This window comes from Hirundo rustica, chromosome 3 (genome assembly GCF_015227805.2).
Source record: "Hirundo rustica isolate bHirRus1 chromosome 3, bHirRus1.pri.v3, whole genome shotgun sequence".
NCBI classification, from domain to species: Eukaryota; Metazoa; Chordata; class Aves; order Passeriformes; family Hirundinidae; genus Hirundo; species Hirundo rustica.
Genome location: NC_053452.1, coordinates 107,905,007 through 107,917,218, shown reverse-complemented (window position 1 = coordinate 107,917,218; position 12,212 = coordinate 107,905,007). Strand labels below are relative to the sequence as shown.

The 12,212-nt window shown below is 39.5% G+C and overlaps 1 protein-coding gene across 3 annotated transcripts in view; it reads left to right on the top strand.

The window, feature by feature from the left end:
- Window positions 1-12,212, top strand: part of LDAH (lipid droplet associated hydrolase) — a 111,566-nt gene that overhangs the window by 67,646 nt on the left and 31,708 nt on the right. For all 3 annotated transcript variants that reach the window (XM_040060208.2, XM_040060209.2, XM_040060210.2), the window contains exon 5: window positions 5,199-5,439. In XM_040060208.2, the coding sequence (XP_039916142.1) occupies window positions 5,199-5,439 (241 nt within the window). The remainder of the gene's footprint in view (window positions 1-5,198; window positions 5,440-12,212) is intronic.

The window sequence follows — 12,212 nt, the reverse complement described above, 5'->3', positions numbered from 1 at the left end:
TGAATCACTTCTTTGAGTACTGGTTGTAAGTGGCATCCAGGTTTTAAGCATGATTTTGCGTCCTCAGCACTGTCATTTACCAGTCCCTTAAAAAAGTATTACCCAATCAAACTTCAAATTGTAGCTGAAGAATATATTTCAATTCATTCAATAGAAGACACTAGTGGAAAATATTACTGTGAGAGTGTTTTTAACTTTATCCAATTTGCATACTTGTAGTGTTTTTTTAAGGAAACCATTTAAAGGTTTTACAAAAATCCTTTGCTGGTGTGGTTGAGACTATTAAATTGTGCAGTGTTATACAGCAACTTATTGTAAATTTCATGGTTTGGCTTTTTGTAGTCTGTTCTCATTTTATTCAAAACAAAACAACTTCAAACTTTTACTGTAAGTCCAAACCCAAGTTGACATAACCACTATGCAGTGAAGCTGTGAAGGTACTCAGTTGTCATTTGGTCATCTTGCTTTGAATCATTTTAGATAAAAGCTCAATTGAAAGCCTGGATGTACAGGAATGTATATGTTCTCTATGTAGGTAGCTTGCTGGAAGCCTGTGCTTTAGTATTTATATGGACCAGTGATCATGGGAAGTGAATCATAGTCATTGGGGATCCTTCCTAAACAAAGTACCTTGGTCAATACCATGCTTTTACGGAATGTGTATTTAATATTCTTTGCTTTGAGAGCTCACTTTTCCTGTAAAATAAGTAGTTTCTCTTCCCTCTGTGTTCTAAAACTTACTGTTCAGGTCATAACATTCCTGGAGTTAATGGACTGATTGCTCTAGATACCGAAATACATAAACAGTGTCAAAAGGGAAACTCCTGAAGTTCCCATGCCTTCCTCCTGTGGTGTGTGTTGAAACAATCAAGGGCAGAACATTCTAGGCTGGTTTGTTCTCTGGACACATGCTCAGGCCATGCCCCATTTCATTTTCTTTGTGACACATATTCACTGCTAGACGAGGGAGCAGGAGCTGCCTTGGCACCCACGTGAGTTATGTGAAGAGTTTGCAGGTAATGATAGCCTTTGGTTCTTAACAAAATGTAGAACTTTCTGAGACACTGCATCAGATTGTAGGCCCTTTAACCATTCAAGGCTTGAGCCCAGTGAAATGTAGAGTTAAAAATTAATGATGAAATAGAAGCAGCTGCACTGGTGACTAACTGAAAGAGCATCTGTGCCTTGAATAGTGAACTTTAGTGTATGTGCCATCCTGAGTGTTGAAATTTCTCAGTTCAATAGCACGGTAAGTTAATGACTGGTAAATAAATTTAATACTGTTGTACAAATACTGTTGATTGTCACAATCATCAACAGTGACAATTCCAGTATAATTTAAGAGTACTTGTACTATATTTAGTGGGTTGACCAAAGCAGAGTCAAGGATAGTGGACTCCTGGACACGAGCTGTGTTTGCCTTCAGTGGAGTCACTGGCCAAATTTCTGTAGTCCCTGGATCCACTCAAGTCTCTGTTTCCAGAGTCTCTGCTTGCTCAGCTCTCAGCCTTTCCATGTGCTTAACACATAAATATTACTGGACTTTGAATTGGGGGTAGTTTAAACTAGGTGAATCTGAATTTTACTCTTTAATATTTTTAATATTTGTGCATTATATCTAAACTTACATATATGTATGGATATACTTTTTATTGTATAAATAAATATTTGTAATACTTTTTGTGTTTTGACTGATGGGTTTCTCAAGAAACTTCATTAATTATGAGAAGGGTTTCCATAAATAAGATCATTAACCTTTGCATGTTATTTAATGGTATTTATGTGTAATTCATAGTTGTGACAATACCTGGTGTTTATGACAAGCAATGTCCTCCATTTTCAGAATAATTGGTCTAATAATAATTCTGAAAATTTTAATTTGAATATAATTATGTGCCATCTACCTGATTTCATCTAGTATAAACTGTGTATAGATAGGATCCAGGCATTTGAAAAGTAAAAACAAAAAATTAACTGATGTTGAGCATTTCAATCTTACTCATTTCCTTAATTTTACCTATTTCTACTTCACTTATTTCAAGACACAAATATGACATACTTTTTTTTTTTAATCATTATATGTGTCATTATAACAAAATCGGTTAAATCTGTCACATCTATGCTTCTGTTGCAAAGAAGTTAAACTAAATCTTTTAAGAAGTTCTGCAGCCAAATGCACATTTCAAGATTCTGGTTTGGGAATCCAGCAATAAAATAAGAGATACTGGATAAATGTTAAAAAAATATGAATTTTACATTTTTCTGTTATTGTCTGCAAAAGGTTAAAAAAAATTACATAAAATTATCCTCCATCTTTTAATTTGTGGGCCATTACAAAATGCAGGAATGTACAGGACAGGATAACAGCTTTCTTGGTTTGTCCTTTTTCTGCCAAGGTTTAGCAGCTTTCTCCATGGTTAGAACAGCCATCCAAGGAACTAATCCTATATCTATAAACTGCAATGTCAAAGGATTAAAGTGTGCCTGGGAATGCAGGTCAAATCTGCTTTAGATCACAACAGTTTGGGTTCAGCTCCTAGCTGAAATATCACAAAACTACCATGTAATTTAGTAAAAGTTTTGCATTCCTGTGCTTCAGTTGCTGGTTGCCTTTAATAAAAAGAGGCCCAGGCCCAGGATTGATTTCCCTGAAAAGGTATTTTTCTTTGTCTCAAACCAAAGTAGTATCAGCTGGAAAGTAGAAGGATTTCTTAAAATAGTTCTATATTTTATATAAATAACTCTTTCAAAGTCTGCTTTTAAAATTCTGTAGGAAGCACAGTTTCTGATGATGGATGCGTGACACAGAGGTTTCCCTGCCCTCTCTCTGTCTGGCTGAACACAGTAATTTCAGGGACAGGGGGAAATGGTGGCAAGTTCCTGCCTGGCACAGCCATTGTGTCTCCTCTGGGACTTCTCCATCTCTTCAGCTGCCCCGGAGTGACATGTGTGAGGCTCTGCAAGAACAGTAACCAGAACAATGGCTCACCTGGCTTGGAGGTGTTGCTTAGGTTGTCAGTCTACAACCTGCTTCCATTAAAAAAAAAAAAAAAAAAGAAAAATCGTCATTTTCATAGGAGACTATTTCTGAAGGAAACATCATAAGAACCCACTTTTTACGGAAACCTCCTGCCTCCCTGAGCTGGGTTAAAGATGTTAAGAGAAAGCCTCCCATCTTCCCACCCTGGTACTGCTCTTGGATTATTAGCCATTATTGATTCTTTAGGCAGATAGCAATGAAATTGCAACAAGCAGCCCAGAGACAATCAAGAGAGACTTCAGGGCCTTGGGACAACTGGTTAAGGAGTCGAAAGCATAGATAGTATTCTCTGTCCTTCCAGCTGCAAGGAATGATGAGGGAAGAAACAGGAAGAGCCAGCAGATCAGTACCTGACTCTGACCAGTTGTTCTCTGAGTATCCAGACATGGAAAGTGAGCAGAATGAAGCCCTCATAATCTGAGGGGAAATGGTTGGTGACCTGCTACACAGCACAGACACACAGCTGTCCGTGGGCAGCAGGACGAGGACAGTGATTGTCAGCATGTACTGGGAAATGTCGAGGCCATGCCTCAAGTGCTGTGTTCAGTTTTGGGCCCCTCATGACAAGAAAGACATTGAGGTGTTGGAATGCGTCCAGAGAAGGACAAGAGGGAAGGGCTCTGGAGCACAAGTCTGATGAGGAGTGGCTGAAGATGAGTGGAGAAAAGGAGTTTCAGGGGGACCATAGGCTCTACAACTACCGGAAAGAAGGTTGTAGCCAGGTGGGGATCAGTCTCTTCTTCCAAGGAACAAACGATAATACAAGAGGAAACAGCTTGAAGTTGTGCCAGGGGAGGTGTAGATTGGATATTAGGAAAAAATGCTTCACAGAAAGGGTTGCCAAGTGCTGAATAGGCTGCCCAAGGGAAGTGGTTGATTCACCATCCCTGAAGGTATTTAAATGATGTGTAGATGTAGCATTTTGGAACATGCTTTATTTGTGAATGTGGCAGTGCTAGGTTAACAGTTGGACTCAGTGATCTTAAAGACCTTCTCCAATATAAAGATTTCTGTGATTTTATTATATTTCCTGAATGTTTGCTGTTCTATTACAATGCCCAGATTTTGTAAGCATCTCTTGGTGGCATTCCCTGCCTTCCATTGGAGGGCTGCTGGGACCAGGAGTGCTGTGCACAGGTGCAGTGGCATACATTAGCTGTGTTTCATCTGGGAATAAAGAAACTTACCATAAAATATATTTTACAAAAATAATAATCTAATTTGCACAACATGTAAAATGATGTGCACTAAGCAGACATGTAACTACATTTATTGATATTGAGTCACCAAGAAAGCCCAGCTGTTTATACCTTATTATCTGCCAATGCAATATCCAAATCCTCTCTTACTTTTTTAACTGGTACTTCTGTTAGGTAGGGCTGTGTCTCTTTGAGGGTTATTATAAGTTATTGCAATACATTTTTACTTCCACAAAAAAAGTGGCAGTTATTCTTTTAGAATATTTGCTTGATATTAGCTTTGAAATATAACTAAGAGTAGATGTATTAACTCACTTTTGATTAGTATGGGTGGGTGTGATTTTAATTAATTTCTTTGTAATTGAAGGCTATAGTATATTTTTATAACATAAACTAATTACCAACTTTGGAACATCTCTTGTTATAAGATAAAAGCAATATTTTATGCCAGTGTACACAGTGAAGAGGCTGTGTTCTTCTTGTTCTGACCAAGTTTATCTGTATTGAGCTGCAAATTGAAAACCCTGTGTGTTATCAATTTTCAAAGTTGTCGACAGAGCAGCTGACATTTTTTAATTTGGTTGGTTGGTTTACTTACAGAAAACAGTTAACCAGGTGAAATGAAAAGCGGAGTACTTTTCCTGACAGAAAAAGCCCGCCGGGACTGAGCTGAGGGCTCCTGCCTGCTGCCCTCTGCTGGGGTTACTCCTGCTGGTGCTTCTCGGTTCGTCATGCTCTCCAAAGGCCACTCACCTCTTGAGTTATTCCCTGTCTTACATTAAAACATAATTCCATGTACTTGTTTGCTTCATATTTTAAAAGACTGAATCTGGGCCCACCGCACAGCGCGATGGGCAGCGTGCCTGGACGCTGGGTCTCGGTGCGATGGAGACTCATTTGAGGACTGGCTCTGCCCGGCTGGGCTGTGGTGCTGACGGTGGTTTCTCGTGCTCTGACAGGTGCTGCGCTCCGTGCTGCTGTTCCCGACGATCGAGCGCATGGCTCAGTCCCCCCAGGGGAAGCTCATGACGCCCTTGCTGTGCAAGCTCCGCTACGCTCTGTACATGCCCGTGTACCTGCTGTCCTTCCTCCCCGAGGGAGTCAAGGCCTCCCTGGTGAGGTTTGCGCTGCGGGGGATGAAGACCTGTGATGAGTCTTCAATAACAACCTCCATAAATCTCTTCAGTGTCGACTGCATTGGTGAGCACCTTTTCTGTGTTAAACCGTCTTTTGTATTTTTCTCATTTAGTAACTGTTGATTTAGTTCTTAATATTAAAGCATGAGTTTTGAAGAATAGCAGGTCCGGTCTTTTCTAAAATCAAGACCATGGATACAGGAAAATCTCATTAAATTAATAAAAAAAATTCTTAAAGGCAAAAAAATAAAATATTTTCCCAAAGAATATATATTTCTTAAGCAAACTGACCTACACTACTGACATGATTTCTCATGTGATTAAAACACTCTTTTTACAGTCTACTTTATGTGACTTATATCTGCTTACTTTTTGCATTTCATTCGTATTGGATGGTGAATGTTGATCAGTAATCAGTTTCACAAAGGGTTCTTTGCATCTGTTTTTTTTAAGCTGTTTTAGCCAGCTGTATAGACTCTGTCATCTGAATTGGAATATTGGTAAATTCAGAAAAGGACCTTCAGCCTACAAAGACACATAGAAGTTACTTTATGCACTGAATTTCAGCACTTTTTTGGGCATAAAGAGAAAGATTAACGTTCCTCCAGTGCATATTATACACATATTTTGCACAGTCTAGCAAGAGAAACAACTTTAAGAAGCAGAATAACTTCAGATAAATTATGTTAAGTTTAGAATGAAAACCAGAACGTGAACTGTGTTATACTCCAGGTATTTTGGTAAGTTAACGGTTTAAAACAATTTGGAATGGAATTGACGTGCTAACGCAGTAATAGTAGCAAGAAGGAAGTTTTGATTGCATTAATAGTAGTAAAAACACATTCCTACATTTCCAGTTGGGCTCTGTCTTCTATCAGTTAAATTTTACTTATTAATCATCCAAACAGATGTGCCAGAGTAGCTGGGATTGCAGTGAGGGGGGCTGTACCTTTCTTGGATCTGTGTGTGTGTTGCTGTGTGTGGGAGGCTCACTGTAGGACTGTACACACACAGAAAGCAGGATGAGCAGTGGGGGGTTTGTGCTGCCAGCCTGGACAGCCCCACTTTTGTACAAACCGGACATAATGACAGTCACTCCCTTGCAGTTCCCTGTGCCTGACAAAATCAGGCTCCTGGTTGATAATACGCATTTCTGATTGAACTCCTGTAGTTTGTTTCTTGAGTTCCTATTAATTTGTCTCAGTTTCCTGGTGACCAAGGAGAAAGCAAGCATGAAGTCATACCTACATGAGGTGTTCAAGTGTCTTCCTTTTTGATAGTTTTGTCTCAGAAAAAGGTATGTGGAGGTCTGTGAGGTCACATCTCCACAAGCCGGGAATCCTTCTCTGGCCCCCACAGATAAACTTTTACCTCTAAAAAACAGGTTATACACAGCCAGGGCTGTATTGGAAATGGTCCTTGGCCTGTGTTAACCTCCAAAAAAACATGGCCAGCCATTGTTTGTATGTGTTGTTTGGCCCAGGCCACAGCATCGGCAGGAATAATTTAGTGGAATGGATTTTGTGTGCTGCTGTTGGAGGCTGACCCTCTGAGCTTTTTAGTCCCCAGGTGAATGAGCCTGGTTGATGTGTACCTGTCAGCCTGTTGTAATTTCCTGTGTGTGCCAGTGTCTGACCTGTGTCCTAGCTGTAAGGTAAATTGAGGCAAGAAACCAGGCTGAAGGCTGTTCACTCATAGGATGTGTTCTCTGCCTACGTTCAGTTTATTGCCTGAATTAATTCTGCCAGAATGAAAACCCCTGGGAGCCAACGTCTTGTAAAACTTGCATAAATAGGCCTTATTGATGCAACTAGTTCCTTTGGGCTTGTGATAGCATCTCTCTTAAGCAGAATTCCCCTTTGGTTTGCATCTTTGGAAACTGATGATGTTTTACAGCCCAGTGACTAAGGACCACCTGCGTGGATTAATAATCTTTGAGCATCCGGATATTGCCTGTTAACCTTCTCTTTTATTGTTTGAGGACAATAGAAAATGTTACCATTCAGCAAAAATTTGCTAAATCTAGCACAACAACTGAGTCTGTCTTACAAGACTGTTCATCTGTGAGTTGCTGAAGCCTCTGGATTTGTGGTAGATGCTTTTCTGAACGTTTCCCTTAATAAATTGCTAGATGTGGTTCAGAAACATTCAGCAAATGAAGTTGTTTCTTCTCTCCAGGAAGGTTGCATGTCAACTCATTAAAAATATACATATTGCCTTTGGCATGTACCTCTGTTGCATTACTGTAATTGTAATAAAAGCTGTAATTAAGGGCAGAAAAGATGGTAAAAGTTTCCTTAAATCTAATACGTCCATTAAAACAAACCAACCTGCCAGGGATTTGTTACCACATCCAAAGTTTAGTCACAACAATGTTTTCTCTCCTCTGAAAGGAAATGAGATTTGAAAACTTAATTAGAGCAGAACTCCAAGACCAAGTGCTTCTCCCATTGGCACTGAGAGTGAAAAGCTCTATTGAGTTGCTGCAGACTCAGACCCTTGGCTGAAAGAATCAGTGAAGGAAGAATTACATTACCTCTCTGTCCCACTGTTCCAAAATATGTTTGTTCCTGCTTCTTATCCAAACACATCTTTCTGTTGTCCTAACTTCATAGCTGATGATATATAGAAGCCCGAGTTACACAGCAAGAGGAATTGTGATGACACTGTCCAGAAAAGGGACATAATAGAATGTCTTGTCCCAAAGGGGAAACAGTACAGAAGGAGAAGAGACAGCAGGGACTTTAAAGAAGATGGATTGTAAGGAAGAATGGGAACATACAGTGTATAAATAATAAAGGACCAATAAGAAATAAGCAAAAGGGGCTAAAGGGACTTTGCTTACTGGGTTAACTTCTAGCAAAGATATCTTAGGGCAGAAAAAGCATTACAATGAACAAACAAGCATTTGGGTATTTGTATTTATGAATTTAGGAGATGAATAGACAGAAATATTGAATATTAGTGTCCCTGACTTATCTGAAACATTGTCACTCTGTTTATTCAGGCCAGCAAAACAAGGCTACCTCTATCTAGTACAGCAGTGGTGGTTCTACAAATCATGTACAGCCCTGCAATGCTGGAATACTTTGGCACTCCAGTGCCCTGAAATTTGCAAACATTTCTTCAGTGACAGATGCCAGTAGCAGACTTACAGTGACAGTAAACCATTCTATCTACATGGGACAGGATTTATTGTCCAGCCGTTTGACTGGCAAACTTCCTCCATTTGTTTCTGTAAAATTTCCACAAAAGCACAGACATTACATAATGGGTAAACACTGCACAGCTTTTTCGAGAGGCGGGCTCACAGGTCAGAGGTTAATGTCTGGATGACAGGGAAGATACAGATAAGCACAATAGCAAGAAAAACCTCCAACTGGCCCAAATGAGGTGGGTCCTTTGTGATCTTGAACCTGTGACTTCCCTGGAGGAATCTCCCTGTTTGTTTAACCTGGTCGGGGAGCAGGGGAGCACTGCAGCCTGGGGCAGGGGGAGGTCTGCTTTGTACTGTTGGGGCAGGTTGGAAAGAAGGGGTCTCAGAAGCTTGAAACAAAGCTTTCAGATTCATTTGGGCTGTCACATGAGTGAAAGCTGGAAACAAGAGATGCCTAGTTAATTTAAGCATCAAAGAGAAGTTATAAAACGAAGAATTAAGATAAAACTCCAGAGCTGTGATTCAAATTTTATCTTGTTCCAAGTCTGGAGACATTCAGATTTCATGTGGAGTTTTTACATTTCCCTTGTTTTACAGAGGAAAAAGGGGCTATGGCAATTTCAGGCACTCCACAAGACTGTATAGGAAGTGAGTCCCAGCTGAGGTACTGAGGCTTGTCTCCCAGCAGTAGCTGCTTCTCCCTGTCAGATGTAGAGGATAACAAAATTAAATCCCCGAGGTGCTAGAGAATAAAAGGTTTTATTGTGGGATAAATTTTGCACAACTGTCAAATAGCATCTGGGAGATAAATTTACATCAAAAGCTGGGGAAATGTAAGCTTCCAGTTGCTACGAAAATGGAACAGAAGCTTTTACATTGACTCGAGTTATTTTAAAAGTTTATCTCCAGGAAGCCAACTAGGAGGCTGCATTCTGGATTTGAATTATCCCAGCCTCAGGAGTTATCATGACATGAGATCTGTTTCTATTCCAATTCTTTTTATTCATCAGAGAATTTAAATGTGACATTATGGGTGGTCTTCTTATGATCACCGTGGACGTCATTCTGTCAGAATAGCTGATATTAAAGGACAGTCAGATATCTCTTACTTTGGCTGCATTAGAATTTACAGCTGCTGATTTCTAGTGAGAGTCCTGTTGTTTGTTTCCTGCCTTCTTTTAAAACTCATTTTATGTTTTCACCTCGATTTCCTGACAAGTAAGATGGGAAATTTTTTGGAGTTCTTTTTCTGGGACTGAAGTGCTGTGGAAATACCCATCTAACCAAAATACTTGGGTAAGGACAGTGCATTGTGTTGTGTTCTTGGGACTCAGTAGCACCTCCACCTATTCTGCTTGTATTTTTAGAGATAAAAAACAATGCTCAAGGTATGAGGTAAACACTTTATAAAAATCTTCACATGAAATGGTGAAATAAGAGTTTTTTCCCCGAAAAAATATTTTTAAAAGCTGTATAATTGCACAGCTAAAATTTAATTTTCTTTCTTACTTTGCTTTTTTAAATTAAAATGCAACAGAAGTTATGATGAGCAGATATAAGTTCAACACAGAAGGCATAGTTCTTTAGATTTTTATTTAGTTTTATGGAACAAAATCAGAAGACCTTTGCCTTCCATGCTGAATGGAACAAAACCTGTCCAGTGAGGCATGCACAGCCAAAGGGGATATGCACATTATATACTCATCTAGGTTTTATTATTTCAAATGCTGTACTAGCATGTTGAAAAAAGAACCCAGTGTTCAAGACAAGGGATGAGCTATTGGCCAGCATTACATTGCTGGTCAGCAGCAGAACTGTACATAGACCTCATCCCAGGCCAGCAGTTGATCTACTGAACCTGCTAGCCACTAGATTAACCTAAAAATATGTCTATGTATGTTAGTCATGAGCAGCTTCACCAAACCACAGTGGGCCAGACAGGCTGGTGCATGCAGTGCATTTTAAAATAGAGAAACTAAAGATAGTAAAAGGATTTCAGGTAGCACCTATGCAATATCACACCTACATCTTTCATAGTGGGCAGGAGAATAAAAGCTTTCCCTACACTCAGGGCGCTGGGTAACTGTGCAGTCTTTGAACCCAGACCAGAACATTTTCAAGTTGGTTTTCCAGGCTGATGCAAATCCAAGCCCTGTTAGTAAAAAGTGATTGCTTTGTTTATTCTGATGAATGTACGTTTTAGATAACTTCTGGCTAGAATGCAAAAACCATTTCAAGGATGTTTTATAATATGTGTAGAATTTCAGACGTGATGGATAGCCAGACAAAACTTCATGGTGAACAGAAATTACTGACATAGTACATAAATTCCATCTACATAAACTAAACCATGTTACATTTGTGCAGCGCAGTGCAGTATATCACAGGTGGGCAGAAACAGTGGAGCTCAGCAGGTCTCCTCTCTTCCTGTGTAAATTCTTTGATGCTCAGTGGGACAGAAAGAGGTCAAAAATGATACAGCAGATACTCTCTCCCTCTCACTAACATCTGATTAATTAGGCTTCAAGAGAAGGGTGTCCTGAAATCAGTTAACTCTAAAGCTGTCTCCTGCAAGGTATTTTTTTCCTCTCTGGATTTGCTCTGCCAGAAGGCTGCTTTAGGTAGCCCAGCAGCCTGGCCCAGTGTGTGAAATCCTCTGGTCCTGCAGCGTTTCTCAGCAGCCTCCTGTGTGCTGTCACAGTTGAGTCCTGTCCACTTCTGACATTTTAAGTGATGATCGTAATATGTATTTCTGCAAAGTGTTTAAGAGCGTGTTTCCTTACCTGTGGAAACACAGTAATATTTTATCACCTGCTTTGCAGGAAAAGGGGCCAAAGAATAACAGTCTTTAATATTTTCATGTTTCCTTTGCTACTGTTTATTTTCCTGTGTGATGCCTGACTAAAATGTTTGTTTAATGTAGTCGGACAACTCACCTTACCAAGGCAGCACTTAAGGAGATGGAAAAACCTCACATCTGCTCTATTCTTTGAGTGAATAAACTTTTCCTTATTTCAGAGTAGGATGCTCATATTAAATTACTGAAGGAAGGCAATGACTTTTATGTATTTATAGTCCTATTTATTTATTAAAGTCAATCTGCTTCATAATTTACCCCATTTCCAAAAGAAAGAAATATGTTTAATGAGAACTTTTATTACTTGCAAAAGCTTTTACTGTCCTGTGAAAGCCTTATGAAAATAATGGTAATAATGTGGAAATTTCTCATTCCTGTTAATTATTCCTCTTTTTCTTCTTGGGGGGAAAACCCAACATAAAAAACTCCCATCATAAATATTACTCATAAGGCGTGAATGTTTTGATAGTGGAACTGCTGATCATTTCCATGAAATGTGAGGCACAGTTGGGATTTGTTTGGGGAAGGGGAGATTGTTTATTCACCCCTGGTGAGGTTTCATCCCCAGGGACACAATTTACGCCCACAAATTTGCAGTGAGTCTAATGATGTGTTGCAAATGGCATGAAAAAGGAAGAGGTAACATCAACAAGGCAGAAAGGATGTTGAAAATAAGTATATGCAAGTCAAGTGCTACCAGCTACAGTTGCTTTGTGTTAAACTATGCCAGACATATGCGAATTGGCACTTTATTTTTCCTAGGCCAATACAAACCCCCCTGAATTCAGGGGAAGGACTCTCTTCTGCAGTAGCCTTATGAATT